The sequence below is a fragment of the Phascolarctos cinereus genome, unplaced genomic scaffold (assembly GCF_003287225.1).
Source record: "Phascolarctos cinereus isolate Bilbo 61053 unplaced genomic scaffold, phaCin_HiC Scaffold_9;HRSCAF=440, whole genome shotgun sequence".
Taxonomy (NCBI): domain Eukaryota; kingdom Metazoa; phylum Chordata; class Mammalia; order Diprotodontia; family Phascolarctidae; genus Phascolarctos; species Phascolarctos cinereus.
The window spans coordinates 224,082,392-224,102,627 of NW_027556402.1; the positions used below are offsets into that span (position 1 = coordinate 224,082,392).

Here is a 20,236-nt window from a genome sequence, read left to right on the forward strand (position 1 = left end):
GTGCTTTAAGTTTTGAAAAAGTGCTGACATGTTATCTCATATATTGCAACCAAGCCTCACCCTAAATTTTGGGTGACAGCCATTGTCCAATTTACCAGACACCTAATTTGTCTGAATTCTTTGTCATATAGAGTTTTTATATTCTTTATATAGACAGTTTCTTATATAAGAGTAGTATTCCTACTCACAACAAAGAATTATCAGATTGATTATTCCACCAAATTTGTTCTGAAATGCAAAACACAAAAAAGGAGAAAAAGTCTTTAAAGTTCACATTTATTTTTATATAACTTGTGGACATTCAAAAGTACTGTCTCATTCATTGCATTTCTCCATCATTCTCTTGGGGAATTGGACTGGGTTAGGAAAATGGTCTCCAGAATCCATGTTTTAATAAGTACCTTTACTGGCACTGCCTAAGGTTTCATATTTGTGCATTGTTTTGCTCCTCTGACAATATGGATTATGCCCACCCAGCTAGAGATTATGTACTTATGTCTTTGTTGAAAGAAATAAAGTTCCAACTCATTTCATTATTTTAATCTTTAGATTGATCTTAAAATAAATATACAGAAGATTCCTTGAGGTGAAGTAGCCTCTGTTTTCCATCATGTCTCTGAATTGTTTTATATCTTATTCTTGAACTAGCTATCTGTTTTCCCTCTTTAATCCACTGGTTGCCATTTGTAGACCTCAGGGTTGCTTTTGATGACACATGATCTTAGAGCCAAGCAGTTCTACCTATCGTGGTCATATGATTGTCTCAGATCTATCTAAACCTCAATTTTAGGTGCTTATAGGTCTTCTTTGTTAGCTGATCATGCATTTGTAGTTTTCTTATTTATTAAAAAATGCATTGCTGTGGAATTAGGTGTCCCTTGAAATATCATTTCAACTAGGGTCATGTTTCTGTGGGAGCAATTAATGCCATTGGTTGAAATAAGGCAATGTTTTGCTCTTCTTAAATCCGCCATCTTCATACAGGTAAAGTTTTCTATGTTAAAATATTCATGCTTGGTATTCTTGAATGTTATAGTTAACCTTAATTATAACTCCTCACAACTATACTCAGCTGATTTCTTTTCTCCTTTCTTTTTTGTGTGTTCCAGGAAAAAATGCTATTATACTGACTGGAAGAACAGAACATTGAATAGGTTGGTGGATGATAAAACTACTGTGATGCCAGCTTATTATGCTAAAGCAAACAAAAATCTCCAATTCAATTCTACCTTATAAACCAGCTGCAAATTCAAGGAGAAAATAATAAGTTGGATTGTCTTCAAGAAGATTTCCAAAATGTCATTATGCCAAATAACAAATGTTTAAAATTGGCCAGACAGTTGATTTGCTCTTTTTTACTCAATTAGACATGGCCAGAAATCTTACACAATTAAATGATGTGGAAAGGAAGTTTTACCTCAATGAAATTTTAGTTCTTGAAAAACAGAGCATTACTCAATACAATACTGATTAGTTGCTGTTGTTACAGTAGACATAGAAAAAAATAGAAAAGGCAGGAAGCTTAGAGATTATTCAGGCCAGTGTCTTAACCTGTAAGATGAAGAAAATGAGGTGTAATGGGGGACTGACCTACCTTTTATTAGCTAGTTAATGAGAGTGACGGAATTTGAAATAATTTCAAAGTTGAGAATCTTGACTTCCATTTAGATCATGTTGGAACTGACCAGAATTTTAGACATATGTTCCAAAGCACAACAACAACAGCAACAATGTCCTTTGACTTGGTAGTCATGGTAGCTATGACAAAGATGAATCAGTGGCACCAAGCTACCTGAAACCTATGAGGATAGGATCCTTGGATACTAGGATATACATTCCCTTCAGGAAATAACCTTCCTTTTCATGGAGTCTCAAACAAAAGTCTTCTGGAATGTTATTATACTGTTATTTATGGCTAAAAAGATGGAGGATGGAGGTACAAAAACAAAACAGCAATGCAAAGATGAAAAATGTACTGATTGAAATGTTATTGGAAATATTAAAGGTAAACAATTTAAAGGTTAGAGAAATAATTAGAATCATAGTGTTGGAAAAACTTGAGAACAAAAGAGAATCTTAGAATAGAGAATGTCTTTGAACATAGAACAGAGAATGTCACAACTGGAAGAATGTTTAAAGACCTCAGTGTTTAAGGCATGGTATATCAGAGCTAAAAGCTACCTACATGGGATCTTAGAACCCTGAATATTGAGAGAGAAGTAACCAAAATATAGAACATAGAATACAAAGGCTAGAAAGGACCCTAGAACACAGAGGGAAGAACATCAGAGAAAGGAACCACCTAGCAATCTTGCCTGTAGCATGTTAGATGCGCTTGAGACTTTTGAATTTATCCAGTTCAAACCAATCATTTTATAGAAATATAAGTAATGAAGACTATAACATCTCCAGAAATATTAGGTCAGTCCACTTGATAAAGAAAAGGAAGTGGCTAATTCTACAATAAATTCCAGGTTTAATATTATTCTAGGGTTGGGCAATGGAGGGGAATAATAAGAGTTTATCATTCATTTTAAATTTAAATGAGTTATGGCAAAAATGTTAACACTTTAAGTCCTAAATCAAAAATAATAAATATTCATGAAGGATTTTAGACTTTCCACACTACATTTAGTCAAATCTCACTAGATCAAATCAACTTAATATGTCCTTAATTTAGGAAAAACATGTCTCACAGTTTCTTCATTTTCTTAGTTAAAAAAAAAAAAGCTCTGTCTGATCTGTAACTCATCAATCTGCCCTTGGCTTTTTAATATGATTTTGAGCAGATGGCATATCTTGTCTGGGTCCCAGTGTAGACATCAAGAAAAATGGGTGGTAGGATAGCGAATGAAATGGGTTTGAGTTTAGATGATTTCTAAGGTCTTATAAAATTCTGATTCTTTGTAATTGAATAAAATTAGCAAACTGTCACCATAGAAGCAGACAGAGGAGTGGAATAGGAACGAGAAAAGTATTATATGAAGCATGTAACCAATTTTAAGTACTACCTCATATAGATAGATAGATATACACATATATTACACAAACATACACATATACATATATACACACAATCTGACTTCAATGAAATAGAAAAATGGAAATACAATTTTTGCCCTATATTTGGGGATTAAAACTAATTATTAGTAGATACAGAAAGGTTAAGTGATTTGCCCAAAGTCACACGGCTAGTAAGTATGTGAGGAAGAATTTGAACTCACCTCTTCCTGACTGTAATTTCAGTGTCCTTTCTACTGTTTTTTCCCCTATTTGTGGTCTATAAAATTGTTCCTAAGGATATGTGGTGGTTATACATCTATGCATCTATAATCCAATGGTTTGAATTTCAGATTCCTTTGATACCATATCTTCTTAAAGGAGCCTGGACAGCATGGGTCGGTTTTTTTGAAGCCAAAATTTGCCAAAAGAGAGAACCTTTGCCCTCAACCTTATCCATTATGAATGAGCAGGATCATGTCAGGGGTGGGGGGAGGTGGGAATAACAGAATGGGAGTCAGGAGACTTGAGTTGTAGAGAGAACTCTACAATAAATTAGCTGTGTGACCTTGGCAAGTCCCAAAATCTCTCTGCATCTTAGGACCCTCACCTATCAAATGTCAGGAATTGGGAGGAGAGTATTAGTTAGTCCTAAGGTCCTTTAAAGTTCTAAGAGTCTCTAATTCTATGGTGGATGTATTCTTCAGAACTACTGGAATGGGTCTGAAAAATGTAAATCTTATAAAAATGATGCTTTCGAATCAAGGTAAAATTGCATTGAATTGATCAAAGGCTTATAAACCCTTAAATCTTCCCATGATGCCATTGTATCTGAGTTGTGGTAGCTGGGGTAGAGGGGGATCAGTAAGGAAATGATGGTGTCTAGTATTTGACAGCCTATGCATTCCCCATTCCTGGCTTCAAATGGCATCAGTAGAGTCACTAATAGGTGACACCATTGTAGAAGGTGGAATGTCATTGAGTGATGAGAATTCCTGAATATCAGGACCACTTTCCCCCTGAGTCACAGAATTTGAGAGTTAGAAAGAACCTTGGAAACCATCTAGTCCAACCTATGCAGGAAAGGAATCCTCATTATAATGATACCCAAAAATAGGTTTTGGTCTCCTTATAGGCATATATAGCATTTATTAAATGTTTATTATATGCCAACCACTATGCTATGGATTCTATTACAGTATGTCCTATTACAACAATAATTTGGGCTTTGTTATGAAGCTTGAAATAAATGAAAATAGTGAATGAAGGGAGCATGATGTGGGGAAAGCGTGTTAACATGAGATTTTATGCCTTCAATCTTGAGTTCAATTCCTACTTACCACTTGCTCCAAAAGTGATTAGGGGCAGTTTACATAACCTCTTCATTTAAAGGTACAGAGTATTTTATGCGCCTCAAGCACCCACCCATAAGATGAAGTCTATGATTCTGTTTCCTGCGGCACTTAACGGGTCTCAGCACAAGATAAATGTGGTACTGTGGTAAGCACCTCATCTAATCCAATCTATATTGTGACTTTGTCCCAGTTTGTACCGAAAAACCATCCAGCTGAGAAGCTGGCTTCCCAAAAACCCAATGCAACTCGACAAGGAGGCTCTGCCTGACTTGGAGGAGACAGACTGCTACACCGCCCCCTTCAGCCAGGCACGTATGCACCAGTAAGTATTCCCACTCCCACGGGTCTCTCAAGCCTCATGTGCTCATTCTGCTGTGAAACCAGGGCTGCCAATGGCATAAAGCAGGAGCAGCAGCATCTCTGTGGCTTGTCAATTTAGGCAGAATCTTCATTTCCTTATTAATATTTAACACTTAATTTCTGAACAACACTCAATGAGCATTATGAATTCTGTGTTTTATGACTCATAAAAATTCAAATCATAAATATTGCAGTGTTTATGGACTGTTCATCTAATAGCCAAACTGTTATGCCTTCCTAATGATTGCTGTTACTGTAGGCAGCAAGAGAGGGATAATAACATTAATAATAATATTAATAATAATAATAATAATAATAATAATAATAATACAATAAGTTAAATTCAACAGACATTTGCTAAGCATCTACCATGTACTGGGCTAGGTGCTGAATGGAAAGTGATAAACTGTGATCCAGGAAGACCTGGGCTCTACTCCCATTGCAAATATTTCACTAGTTCTGTGTTACCCCAGGCACTCATGTAAACTCTGTTAGCTCCAGGTTTTTTTCATCAGTAAAATGCAAATACTAATGCCTATAGTAAAGCTAAGTGGCATAGTAAATAGAATACAACATCTGGAGTCAGGATGAACTAAGTTCAAATCCTGCCTTTGACACTTACTAGCTGTGAGACTCTGGGTAAGTCATTTCATTTCTATAAATAGTTTTTTTTTCTTCAGTGAAATGAGAATGACAATAGCATCTATATAAGTATTAATTATTCTTATTTGTGGTAGTAGTGGTATTGATTTTACAGGTCCATTATGAGGATCAAATAAGACGAGGGAGAAACAACTCTTTTTAGACCTCAAAGTGCTAAAGAAATATCAATTATTGGTCTTTTTCTGAGAATACTCCTTCTATCCATGCCTCCTTTCTGTTGTTCTAACACTGAAAATCTTAAAGGGTTGATGGACTTGAGGGTGGGGGGGATAGGGTGTGATTTGCCTAGGGTCAAACAGCCAATATGAATCAGAAGTCCTGAGTCCACGTTACCCTGACTTTGAGGAGAGTTCTCTATCCGCTCTACTTACAGATATTCAAATCGATCCGTGTTCTTCATAATTAAGATGTTCCTTCCAAAGATGCAGACCATATTGCATTCATGACTGCCCATTCTATTTCATTGTTGTTCATATGCTTCCAAGAGTTTGCTGTGATGGAAGCCATCTTTAGTTTGTCCTGACAGCAAGAGGATACCAGTGAAAACTTTGGGCTATCCACCTATTATCTCTTCTCCTTGCTATGTGATCAGCCCTACTTCCTTTCCTATCCTACATTTATATGATGCCATCCTTTGCCCTTTACTTTCTTCAATAACCTTCATTAGTCATCTGTTGTGACCAGTTCACACCCACCATCAGTCAACATTTATTAAGCACTTCCTATGTGCTAGGCACTATACTAAGTGCTGAGTCTCCACACTGACCTCTATGCTATATCCATCCTCATTCTTCAGACATTGTTATGTTAAATGCTGCATAGCCAAAAAAAATGACAATCTCATAATGTTGGTATTTAAAAAATCCAGCAGAGAATCCAAGTTGAAGAGGGATTCCCTGTGGATGGTAAGCTCCTCAGGATGCTCATGTTAGCAGATGACATTACCCATATTTCTCTAGAACACTGAAGTACCCCCCAGAAGAAATCCTAACTGCTCAAAACACTTTAGCCTTCACCATCCACACAAGAATGACCAAATGGATAAATAATTATATTATACCTTTTATGACATGAGTTTGGGTAGATAACCTAGAGGGCTTGTTTACCACTATGTAGATCTGGGATACACAGTGCAAAAGGATGTCAGGCTCAGAATTGAACAGTTGGAAATTGGCTTCAGGAAACTTAAAAGTTTTTTTAATAACCTTGGGTTTCTCTTGGAAATAGATGTTTATCCTTTAAATTCCAATATACCTACTATGCCATACTATTACTGTAATCAGCCCTCATTTGAGGTGAATGAGGTAACTGGTTAACTTAAGATGCTCTTTTTAAGGGTATTTTGTCTCTCATTCCTTAAGTTCATTAATTGAAGAATACCTACATAGTTTAAAAGAAGTTAGATATTTAATTAGCAAAGAATGAGATCACAATAAAATATACTTAGTTCCTCAAAAGTACAGATTATGACTGAATCATGGCTATGGGGGAACCAGGAATTTGAAGGACTGGCCGTAGAGAATAAGAACTGACAATTTCCATTAAGATATAAATACCATTCATTAGGATTTCAGCATGATGTCATAAATGGAATTCTGCACTTTAAGCCAGGAAGATCTGTATTCAAATCCTGACTCAGACACTTACTAGCTTTGTGACCTTGGACAAGTTGCTTAACCTCTGTCAGTTTCAGCTTGCTCATCTATTAAATGAGGGAGATGAACTAGATGTCTTCTAATGTTCCTTCAAACTCAATCTATAATACATGAGCTTTTCTCTCCCTCACTTTCTTCATCAATAAAATATGGATGTTTGACTCAGTGGTTCTTAGGTGCCATCTGGCTCTAAAACGATGTTCCTATACACCTAACAAAGAATGGTGCCTAAGGAATGACTTCTAGAAGTTCTTTAGAAGGTTGGCCGCTAGCATGTAGAACAATTCTTTTCTTAATAGTAACTTACATGATCTGTGTGAGCAAAGGGAGAGCCCACAATAACAATGATGAGAGAGAAAAATACTCATAGGTAGATCGGTAGATAAATAGGTAGATAGACAGATGGACGGACGGACAGACAGAGCAAGCGTAAAAACTAGACAGCTCCTGTTTTCAAGGAGGCTGACTGACTGCTGAGGAGGTGAAGCAGTCTGAGGAGTGAGTTAGTTGTCCTGGGAGTAAAGTAAGCATGGCTGGGGCCCCTCCAGGAGTGGCAGTCCTGACCTTGGACCCACTAATCAAGAGAACAGGCTTCAGGGTAGAGTCCTAGCAAGGGGAGTAAAGATACTGAGGAAATGGAGCCATCTGGAGAGTAATTGGGCTGGAGATGCAATCCTGTGACGTCTTAATGCTTCAGAAAGTAATGCAAAGCTTTCCATCCTTCAAGCTCATCACTGAATCCCATTCATCACTGGATTGTCAGGACACGTGTGTGTGTGCCCAGTAATAGACTTCCAGACAACCAAATGTTCTTACTGTGCATTGTAGAGCACAGGGTTCATCTGGACAAAGCTTTAGGAGGAAAGCAGGATGTGGATAGCCCAAAACAAAGGAAGAGTAATTAGTCATTGGAAGGCTCTCTTACCTCAGAGTAGAATCAGACTGCATTGATTGAGATAAGGAGGGGTAGGGAGATGACAGAGAGGAAAATATTCATTTCTTAGCTGAGAAAGAACTGAAACCCGGAGAAGTAATCTCGGAAATGGTGACTGAATTTTTAATCATCTCTATTTAGAAGAAACCCTGCAGCAAGCTACATTGTCAGCATTGCTTCAAAATTGTAAATAATTCAGTGGAAGCAAATGTTCAGGCTGCTCTTCTCCCCTCTCTTTCCATGCTGAGGATGAGTACTAAAAGGAGACATTCAAAATGACGTTTGATAGGTGATTGCTTTTATGGGTGTTATTTTTGTCGTGAATTAACATTCATAGTAATGGAAAGTGAAATGTCAGGCTCTTGTCTGTCGAGATATGGGGATCCTGATAAGAAATCGTGTTGGCTGTCATTTTAAAGAGAAAAACTTTTAGATTGTGTGGCATTTACATACTCTTGCTGTGTCCTTTGCTCAGTTCTGAGTCTTAAAACCAGTCCAATCGTTTCCACAGCTTCACAATAACAAATAAGGACACTTTCTTCAACAATTCCACGAGAAGCAGGATTGTTCATCATGTGCTGCAACGCACCCAGTATGAAGATGGAAAAACAAAAATGGGTAAGACCTTAATCCAAGGCTGCAACAATAGTATGAGCATGAAAATTGGGATGTGAGTATTTGGGGGTTCCAGTCCAGCCTTTGCCACTTACTGGTCTGGTAGTGTTGGTCAAGTTATTGCTTCTTTGTGGCTATCAGTTTCCTCCCCTAGAAACTGAGAGAGTGGGAATGAGTTGTTTCCAAGGTCTCCTCTAGCTCTGAGTAACCAAGGGCCTTTGCAAGCCTAACATTCTGTGATTGTGAAATCAAGAAGTCTGACTCTAAATCTCAAACAAACAAACAAAAAGTAAGCTAAAACTTGGTCTTTGGTAAGAGCATGGCTTTTGTGTTAGGAGACTGTTCTCCTTGTGATGTTTCTCATTTAATAAAATGGAAACACCCACTTTCCAGCATAATAAGTACAACTTCTTTTTCAGAGCCAGCATTTCAATTCTTTTCTCAATTCAGCTCAATTTCATTCAATTCAACTGCCTTTTGTTAAGTACCCCCTATGTGCCAGGTACATACCAGGTGCTAGGGATACAGTTACAAAAATGAAATAGCCCCTGCCTCAGGGGTCCTACTTTGTTTTGTTTTGTTTTTTTGAAAGGTAAGGAGGCTTCTTTAGTTAAATGATTGGCTGTGTTGTTATGATTGGCAATAATAATGATCATATTTGTTAGCACTTTTTGGTTTATAAAGTGCCATAAATATGTTATCTCATTTAGTTTGTTATTTGTACCTTTCAAACCTAAAAAAAAAAATGGCCAATCTAAATCCAGGCTACTTCCCACTGACTGATTATTGTTCAGAGAGACTGCCATATCATGTCAAGCTAGATGGCATAGTGGATAGAGTGTCAGGCCTGGAGTCAGAAAGTCAATTCAAATCCACCTTCAGACACTTACTGCATGACCCTAAGCAAATCACTTCACCCTGTTGGCCTCAGTTTCCTTATATGTAAAATAAGCTGGAGAAGAAAATGACAAACTGCCCCAGTACCTTTGCCAAGAAAACTCATGAAGAGTCAGACACAACTGTAATTGCACAACAACAAATACTGTTAGCCCATCCTTAAATGTGATTGTGAGAGGCCTCCAAGCTTATTGGTTAAAAGAATTGGAGGAAGCTTAAGGAGAAGGGAATATTAATTGGGGAAATGGTAGCTTCCTTCAAGTATTTGAAGAACTGTCCTGTGGGAAAAGTGGCAATGTAATTCTTGACATGAGAGATTAAAAGTTATGGTGGAGGAAGGCTTTAGCTCTTCCTAAGAAAAACTATTCCTACCACTTATAGTCATTTAAAAGTGTAAAAGGGATGTCCTAGGGAAGTAGTGAGTTTCCTGTGCTTGGAGGTCTTCAAGAACATGCCAGGTGACCAGTTATTGATACTATGAGAGTAGAGATCCCCATATGAGTACAGATTAAGTGACCTTTGAAGAATTTGGTGAGATTCAGAAATATTGTCTTGAAAGCTTTCAAACTTTCACTGGCTCTGGTGACTACTTTTAAATAACCTAAACACCCTGATTTTGGACACTAAAGGCAGGGTCATAATTAGTAGGTGGGAGATGATAATGTCTACAGTCTTTAGGAATTTGGAATGAAAAAAATATCTTTCTTTTTGGATTGTATGATTTTAATAAGAGGACTCTAGAAAGATGGCATCTTCTTTTTTTTTGTCCATTCAATTCTAGATTGTAAACCAGTGAGTACCAGTGGCCTCATAAAAACGTATTTTAGAAATAGATTTATTTATTTATTGAATATTACAGTGTTAAGATAGGTGGTTACTAAGTTATTTTAGGCTCATGCAAAATAAAGTGAAGTGTGCATTCATTCATTTATTCATTCAACCAACGTATGCTGAATGTTGCCCATACTCTTCTTGGCACTATAATAATCACTAGGGATGACAATAAGATAAATGTAACATGCCTTTTGACATCAAGGAGCCAACAATCTAATGATTAGGGTTTGGGATGTAATGCATATGCACAGACAAATATAATGCAAATTAAAATGTAAGTAGAAACTCAAATACTCTAGAGGATCTGTGATCTCATCAATTTGGAATTTTCTCCAGTTTTGAGAACCACCACCAAACCACAGCACATCCTATGTGGCCTTTGTCTTCCTATAATTTCAGCATAGAGCATTCATTCCCTTAACAGACTGGAGGTCTTCCTTCATTCCTTTCACAAATGCATAAGAAGAGAGGTAAGGGGTAGAAAAGCAGAGGGCCACAAAATCAAACATGAAAAATTGCTTCCAGACAGAGGAAATTAGGGAAGGCTTCACAGAAGAGGAGCATTGGAGCTGGAAATCTAAGACTATTTATTCATAAGGTAAAGGAGAGCATTCTCAGTAAAAAAAAAAAAAACAGTGAGAACTATGACAAGGAAATGGGAAAGTATGAGAAAGGACTGATGGAGACAATGAGAAAAGCAACTTTGGTGGTGGTCCAGGGTATTTAATGGGTGAGACCACGGACTGATATTCAGAAATGTAGGCTGGTTATTAGAGATACAGGATATTTCCTGACCCAATGTGATCAAATATATTGTCTTAGCCCCTCATGTCTCATTGTTAATGATGTCAATATCATGGCCAGACTGAATTGTCTTCATTGCCGTTGTCTTTTATCATTCTAACAACAATTGTATGGATTATTTTAAGATTTTCTTGGAGCTGTGCCCTGAGATTAACCCAACCCCACTATCACCACCACCACTGCCCCTTCCCATGCTCAGATGTAGATATTCATTGATTTAAGGAAGTCTTCTAGGTGGTACATTAACTGACTTTCTTCTCTGCCTAGGTATCAATAAACTCTTGAACAATGGCACATATGAAGCGTCCTTTCCTCCTCATGAGGTAACTTCAAATTCCATGTTATTATTTTAAAAACCTGAATGATTTAGTGACGATAAAAAAATCCAAGAATGTAAAATATATACTTACATGTAGCAGCTTAGGTTCTCATCCTATGGCAAAAACTTTGATTTTTTTAGAGTAAGTGCACTGAAAGAAGTGGTCATAGAAGTTAGTTAACCTGGCACTCTAGCTCATGAGATTTTTTGTTTGTTTAACTATAAAATCTGGTTTGTTTTGATCTTTGATCAAGGACATCAACAGAGGCTTATTAAGTATCTATTAGAGGTGGAGCGCCACAGTCAATCTAGGGATGCAGTGAGGGAAAAAAGAAAAGACCTTGCCCTTAAGAGGCTTCCATTCCAATAGAAGAGATAAGACATTTATAGGTAAGGAAGATGCAGGCAACAGGGAGCCACTGAAGGGTTTTGAGCATAGCCTTAGCATGCTCCATAAAGATGGAGCTAACAGCAAGATGGAGGATGGATGGGAAGGAGAGACTTGAGATTAGCCAGATGGTTAAGAGAATATTGTTGTATTCAGGGAGATGAGATACTTATCTATTTATCTTTCTTTCTCATATATTCTGTAATAGATACATTAAAACTATATATAACATATAGCATATGTACTATATATAACATGTATGTAGTATATTTTATATATGTATTATATGTGTGTGCATATATGGTGTGTGTGTATATGTGTTTACATACATATTGTGTGTGTATATGTATATATACATGCCAGTTCAATGAATACTTCCTGAAGAATCACATGTGATTTCTTCAGGAAGTATTCATTGAACTGACATGGATTGGTTACCAGGTTGAAGAAGGGGGTATTACTATTTTGGGAAGGGGCCACAAGCAAACGAAGACTGAATGTAGAAAGTTAGTGGAGATTTACTAAATTTCTTTTATGTCTCTGTGCTAAATGTTGAGGATACAGATGCCAAAAGAGAAAATCCCTGCCTTCCAGGAACTTCCATTCTCCTAGGGGGGTATACTATAAACACAACTAAATAAACACATGGCCATATGAATAGGGGGGGAAAAAAGACAAGTAGGGAGAATAAGGATAATTATATAAATAAGAATCATTTAATAATAAACTAGTTGAAGCTAAAGTCACCCAGTAGTATTTTATATGAGCTGTAATGAGGTGAACAAAGCAGAAAACAGACAGGGGGAAAGGCTCTTGGTTTAGAGAAATGGAACTCATGTGAAATGCATCTCAACAGAATGAGAATTTGATTCCTGTCCAACTCAAGAAACCTTTTGTTGAAAATCTTTTAAAAATTATGATTCCATTTTCCTTCCTCTTTAACTCAAGCATTATGAAAATAATTGAATTTTTGGTTTGATGATTGTCACAATGCAGGATCTCAGGGCCATCATTCTCAATAGCAATATCAGTGGCACATAGAAAAATGCAAAGCTAGGGTAGGAACACTTCTGCTCCACACACACAGTGACATATACAACTCATAACAATACCAAACTCTATGTCCTTATTATGTCATGATGGGTTCTCTCTAAGGTGTTGGAACCTCAGGTGATGCTTACACTTGACTCTTGTAGGAGTTTGATAGAATAGAGACCTAAGTTAGTTACAGATACTCAGAGAACTGCCTTTGATGAGAAATGAGCCTGAAGGCTTTATCCTGAAGCACTAATCTGACAACACTTTACTAAAATAATTTCCTTTCTGGTCGGAAAGTAACAGACTGATGCCCAACAGGCAAACTCATCTTTTTTCCATCAATAGTCTCCTAGTCATGTCATTTTTTTTTTTTATGAATTATGGAACACGATCCCTGAGGAAACAAGAAATGGCTGACACAAAGTCCAATGGAAAGACACATGAGTATGAGTAGACTGTAGCTTATAATCAGTGATGAAGTTATTTTTTTTTTCACTTCCAGTTCAACAAGGTAGTTGGAGATATGAAGCCTTTCAGTCTTCTAGTCTACTACTAAGATCCAGGGGCAAATTGAAAAAAAAAAAAGGAAATGAATATCACAGACTTTTTTTTAATCCAGCTCTTGGGCTACATGCTAATATTTTAGAACTTGAAGTATTCTTCAAGATCATGTAGCCCAACCACTTCAGTTTCTAAATGAGTGTTCAGAGACTGATGCATATTTGCCAGTGTTACATAAGTCCTTATCTCCTAAATGCTTCCCTACTTGTAAACAAGCCCATGTTTCTCTCATCCAAAAAGAAAAAAAAAAGCCCCCATGATCTCTCCATCCCCACAATCCATCATCCTTTATCTCTCCCCTTTTCTGGCCAACCTTGAAAAATGATTTCATCTCACTGTCTTCTTAACTCTTTACAGTCTGACTTCCAACCTCATCATTCAATTCAAACTGTTCTGTCTAATGACGCTGATAATCCTGTTAACTGCCAAATCTAATGACCTTTTCTTGGTCCTCATTTTATGTAACCTCCCTTCAGGCTCTGGTACACTTTATCAACCTCTTCTCCTTGATATTATCTTCTCTCTAGGTTCTCATGATATCAGTAGTTCTGCTCATATCTATCTGATGGCTCCTTCTCTGTGGTCTTTACTAGATCTTTGTCCACATCACAGATTAAGTGTGGGGGACCCCCAAGGCTCTGTCCTGGACTCTCTTCTCTTCTCCCTCTGATCTCATCACCTCCCACGGTTTTCATTATCATCTCTATGCAGATGACTCTCAGATCTACCCGTTCAGCTCTGACCTCTTGCCTAAGCTTCAGTCTCATGTCTCCAAATACCCTGTTGTACCTGTTGAACCTGATGTACTAGATGTAAACATCTTAAACTCCTCATATCCAAACCTAACTTATATTTTCCCCAAAACCTTCTTCTCTAACTAACTTCTCTACTGTTAAGGTAACCACCATCTTCCCAGTCCTCGGGCTTCCAACCTAGGTGCTGTAGATGACTCCTTACTCTCTCATTTCCTCCATATCCACTCATTTGTCAAGTCCTAGCATTTCTACCTTTGTGACATCTCCTTAAAATATAGCCCTTTCTCTTCTCTGACACTGCCACCACCTCGTGAAGGGCATCATCTCTTCATACTTGGCCTATTGCAGCAGCTGCCTGGGACATTGGCCTGCCTCAGGCCAACTTCTTTACTCCATGCCCCATTTAGCTATCAAGTTTATCATCCTAAAATACAGGCCTGACCGTATCACCCACCTGTTCAGGTAACTTCAGTGGCTTTCAGTTAATTCTAGAATCAAATATAAAATGATCTGTTTGACTTAAGCCCTTGATAACCTGGCCTCTCTTCTACCTTTCTAGTCCTCTTGCATCTTACTCTTTGGCATGTACTCTGCAGTCCAGTGACACTGGCCTCCTTGTCACTATTCAAATAAGACTCTCCCTCTCCTTCCTGGGGCCATTTTCTTTCTTTCTTTCTTTCTTTTTTTCTTTCTTTCTTCTTCTTTCTTTCTTTCTTTCTTTTCTGTCTGTCTGTCTGTCTTTCTTTCTGTCTTTCTTTCTTTCTGTCTGTCTTTCTGTCTTTCTGTCTTTCTTTCTTTCTTTCTGTCTTTCTTGCAATTCTGGTTAAGTGACTTGCCCAGGGTCACACAGCTAGTAAGTGTCAAGTGTTTGGTCCGAGGCCAGATTTGAACTAAGGTCCTCCTGACTTCAGGGCTGGTGCTTTATCCACTGCACCACCTCGCTGCCCCCTGGGGCCATTTTCATTGGCTATTTAAAGTGCCTGGAATTCTCACCCCTCTCATCTCTACCTTTGGTCTTCTCTGGCTTCCTTCCAACTCTGGACTGAAGTCCCATTTTCTACAAAAAAGCTTTTCTCCAGTCCTCAATCTTAGTGTTTTGCCTCTGAGATAAACACCAGTTTTCATAGACATTTCTAGTTTACTCAGTTATTTTAATGTTGTCTCTCCCGTTAGATTGGGAGCTCCTCAAGAGCAGGGAACAGTCTTCTGCCTCTCTTTGTTATGCCCAGCACTTAGTACATCACCCAGCACATAGTAAATAGCTACTTATTAAATGCTTGTGACCTATATGTATATAGGCATGTATGCATATATGCACATATTTAAATATACGCCCCCCACATACATATGCATACATAGAGGTATGATGTAGACTCATATATGGATATAGATAGCTAGATATGATATCTCCACATATATACCCATACAAAATAAATACATAAATCTAAGCTATTTGGAGAAGGGAAGGCACAGAGGGATTACTCTCTACAGTGGTATATGGGGCACCCAGAGGGACAAAATCTTGACTCTTTGGTGCATTGAAGTAGTGGTGCTTGAGCAAAAGCAGATTCAATTAGAGATGGATAAGGAGATAAATGGGGAATTTTGTGGAGATTCTGCCAGGCTTTCCTGAGTACTTAGAAGAGCTTTAAAGCCTGATGGCACTGGTCCCTCATTTATTTCTCAGCTGCCACATGAGACACCTGACTTCTTTTTATCACTACGAGAGTTATCAATAGCACTACTTAAGTATATCAGCTGTGATTAGGGTTCTTTTGTTTTGTTTTGTTTTACTTTTAGGCAATTGGGGTTAAGTGACTTGCCCAGGGTCACACAGCTAGTGTCAAGTGTTTGGTCTGAAGCCGAATTTGAACTCAGGTCCTCCTGACTTCAGGGCTGTGCTCTATCCACTGCGCCACCTCGCTGCCCCTGTGATTAGGGTTCTTGTGTGTTTGGGATTTGGTTTTTTGTTTGTTTGTTTGTTTGTTTCGTTTAGCTTATAACCAAAATGTAAGGAAAAGGAGGAAGTTTCTTAGAGTAACTGGACAAGATATATTTATCATGCACTAGACTTGTAGACAAGTAAGTCCTTGGGTTTGAATCCTGGTGCTATATCACACACACACAAACACACACACACACACACACACACACACACACACACACACACACACACACACACCCGACTGAGTGTGGGGACTTGTACAACCCATTGTGATTTTTAGAGCCTCACTTTCTTCATCTGTATAATGAGATAGAGATGCTAGAGGGTATCTTATATCCACTTCTGGGCTGCTAGGTGACACAGTGGATACAGTGCTGGACCTGGAGTCAAGAGGACCCAAGTCCAAATCTAGCTTCAGATACTTATTGCTGTGTGACCCTAGGCAAGTCATTTAACCATGTTTGCCTCAGTTTCCTCATTTCTCAAATGAGCTGGAGAAGGATATTACAAACCACTCTGATATCTCTACCAACATAACCCCAAATGGGGTCACAGAGAGTTGGACTTGGCTGAAAAGACACAACATATCCACTTGCCAATTTAACATTCTTTGATTTTGTGTGATATAAGTTGAAGGGCAGAGGAACTGATGGTTGACAGAGATGTGCATCCTTGCATAGGAGGTTGATCGTCTTAAATTTAGTTAATGAATCTATGAGGAAGTGAAAGACTAGGAGAAAGTAAAAGTACTGGGGAAGAAGATCGATTATGTCAAATTGTTTAAAAAGGCAACCTACTTTTCCTTAATTTAGGGAAAGGATGCTATATATGGTTTTGCTGCATGTACTTATGATTCTCCTCAGAAAAGAGAAGTAATATAGTGGAGAATAGATGTTAGATGAGACAGTCCTGTCTAGGTGGCTATGAGGAGGTTATTGGTTAGGGACAGCTGGGTTGCTGTCTGTAACTAATGTGTGCCAGTAGACAGGAAGGTATAAGCATTGTTAGGCTAGATGGGGAACTGAACAAATGAATGAAAAATTTATTAAGTGCTTACTATGTGCCGGGCCCTATCATAAGTGATGGGGACAGAAGTACAAACCAGCAATGAAGTCCCTGTCATCAGGGTCCTTGCACTCTAATGGACAGCATACCTGGGGAGGGTTTTGGTCAGATGGAATCGTGCCTGGGCTCATGGAACAAATGAATGATATATACTTCCCAAGAATGGTAGCATTGATTTGACTATTGTTCTTAGAGCTAGAATTTGAAAGTAGAGTTGTAGTGAGAATACATGCCATATCATGGCTGGGATGCTTCACAGTAGGACCTGGGTCCAGGAATTAGGAATAAGTATTCAAAAGCCATTTGCATGTCTGGAGTATTTCCAAACCCATTGTCTGTCCATATCCTTGGAAGTAACAAAAGAGGAAAATACACAGTTATAAGGATTTTTAGCACAAGCATATAGCATTTGGGATTATTCCTTGTTATACAAACCACCATTAATTGAGATTTTGCCATATTCAGTCCTCTTTACAATCAAGCTAGCCTTCCCCCTTCTCCCCCCCACCAAAAAAAAAAATCTACACACTCAAAAGAGGTTCCTTGAAGTGGCAGTGATCTGTCTTAGCTCCAGGCCCTGAACCCCAGTATGGAAGGAGACCTTACAACTAATTCATAATTCTACTTGCTTTCACCCCATACCCTCATTACAGAGACAGCACAATGTAGTGGAAAGACTATTTGAGAGTCAAGGTCAAAACACATGGGTTTGAATCTTGGCTCTGCTGTTTACACCCTGTGTAAGTAGTTTAATCTCTCTATGCCTTAGTTTCTTCATCTGTACAAAGAAGAGGTTGCATTTGATGACCTTCAAGGTTCCTTTTAGCTCAAGATCCATAATCCTTTGGTCTCTAGTTTCCTTTAGCTGGTTGGAAAGCAAGAATGGTATCACACACACATACACACACACACTATAATCTAAAGCCCTCAGTTCCCTCTATTAAAAAGAGGGCTCTTGTATTTTTTTAAAAAGAAAATAAAAAGAGCATTGCCATCCAAGTGGTTTACAACACGGATATGAAATATGTGCTTTGACCTGCCAGTTCTGAAGTTCTGTGAGAGAATTAAGATTTGCATCTTTCACTAAATAAGCAGTCAGTTAACAAGCATGCATTCAGCACGTATGGTGTGCTAGGCACTGTTAAGGCCTGAAAATACAAAGAAAGTCCAAAAACAAACTAATTAATTCATCTCAGGTAACTCATAGTCTAATGGAAGAGAAAACATATAAACAACTGTGCCCAAACAGAAGATGCACACCACACACACACACACACACACACACACACACACGCACACACACACACACACACACACACACACACACACACACAGAGTTTTCTCAAAAGTAAAATGTAAAGATCCTAGAATTCTATAAAGCATGTTACTTTCCTAGCTGACTCAACACCTTTGCACTCTCCTCATCAATTATAATAGTCTTCTGGTCTTCAAAGGTTAGAAAATCCACTGATTCAGAATTACTGCCCAACTTGTAGGTAAAAGGTTGCAATATTTTCCCTCCACTCAAATTCTTCCCACATTAAAGAATAATAATTTTCTTTATTAAAGGCCTTGAAGATTAAAAGCATGCTTTACTCTAAGTGATATAGATCTGTCTCAAAGAATGTTTAAAAGAGCTTAAATTCAGACTTAAAGGCCAGTGAAGGGGATGCCTAGGAAGATAGGTCCTAGATCATTTCCACAGATGGACGCCATTTATAAAATTGTCAGAGAACTGTCAAATCAGACCTTTAAACGTGGGAAAGTACAATCGTTGTGCCGTTCTGTTTCTCATTTCGCTCATGTGGTAGATACCCATTCATCATTTTCTTTTTTCTTTAGGGAAGCTACCAGAGCAGACACCCGATTAAAACTCATGGAGCCAAGAACCACAGACACCTGCTATACATGCGCTGGGCCTGCTGGGGAATGTGGTATAAGTATCAGCCCCTCGACTTAATCAGGTACTAAGACATTTTCAAGAGAACTGCCAACTCAGATCAAAATCTAGTGTCCACATCGGAGCAATTACTGCAGATGAATGAATGTCACCCTTAAACTCATGCTCAAAAAGGTTTTCAGTTGAGTTTTCTAATAATAATAGAATTGATGTAACATTCAAAGTCTTATAAAGCATTTTTTCGAATATTTCATTTTATCCTCACAAAAATCCAGAAAGACAGGTGCTTTGGTTATCCACATTTTACAGATGAGGAAACGGAGGCAGACAGAAGTTACAGTAATTTTCCCAGGGACATATAGCTAGTAAGTGTCTCAGGGCACATTTGTACCCAGGTCTTCCTGACTCTAAGTATAGTACTTGGTCTACTGTGCCACTTAGCTGCCTCTACAAAAAAAAAAAAAAATAAAATAACATTTTCCAATTGTTATTCATATTTTGGTGGAATTCTTAATGGCTTGCAGAAGATCATAGATCTAGACCAGGAAGAGACATCAGAGGACACTTAGTCTGACCTCCTCATATTACAGATAAGTCCCAGGGACATTAAGTAAACTAAGGTCACACTGGAAGTGAGCTTCAAGGGCAAGATTTGAAACTGTGGTCTTTGATTCCTTAATGGATGGAGTGTTGGGGTTGGCCAGGAGGACATGGGTTTAATGTGCTATCATCCCATAGCTGGCATTCATATGACACTTGACAATGTGCAAAATGCTTTCTATGAGTGATCTTATTTGAACTGTACAACCTCATGAGGTAGGTACCTAAGGTATTTTATCACCATTTTGCATATAAGAAAATTGAGGCTCAGGGAAGTTCAGTGACTTAACTATGTTCATAGAGTTAGTGTCACAAATGGGATTTGATCCCAGGTTGCCTTGATTCCAAGTGCATCACTGTATTTACCACCAGATTGTGTCACACACACACACACACACACACACACACACTTTGGGGTAGATTCTCTGGGTGTTATTTTACAGGTAATGACATCTGGGATGAGTCAGAGTGAGTATAAGAGCCCTCACTGTTTTTGATTCCAGATACCATGGTCAGTCTGCTAAATGCAGAGCTTCATAACCTTGAGC

The 20,236-nt window shown here is 38.2% G+C and overlaps 1 protein-coding gene across 1 annotated transcript in view; it reads left to right on the forward strand.

Moving 5' to 3' along the window:
• ANO3 (anoctamin 3) overlaps positions 1 to 20,236 on the forward strand; it is a 310,714-nt gene that overhangs the window by 156,520 nt on the left and 133,958 nt on the right. Inside the window, exons 7-11 of the mRNA XM_020977793.1 lie at positions 1,110 to 1,154; positions 4,546 to 4,677; positions 8,479 to 8,585; positions 11,385 to 11,440; positions 19,031 to 19,152. Coding sequence (XP_020833452.1) covers positions 1,110 to 1,154; positions 4,546 to 4,677; positions 8,479 to 8,585; positions 11,385 to 11,440; positions 19,031 to 19,152 — 462 coding nt within the window. The remainder of the gene's footprint in view (positions 1 to 1,109; positions 1,155 to 4,545; positions 4,678 to 8,478; positions 8,586 to 11,384; positions 11,441 to 19,030; positions 19,153 to 20,236) is intronic.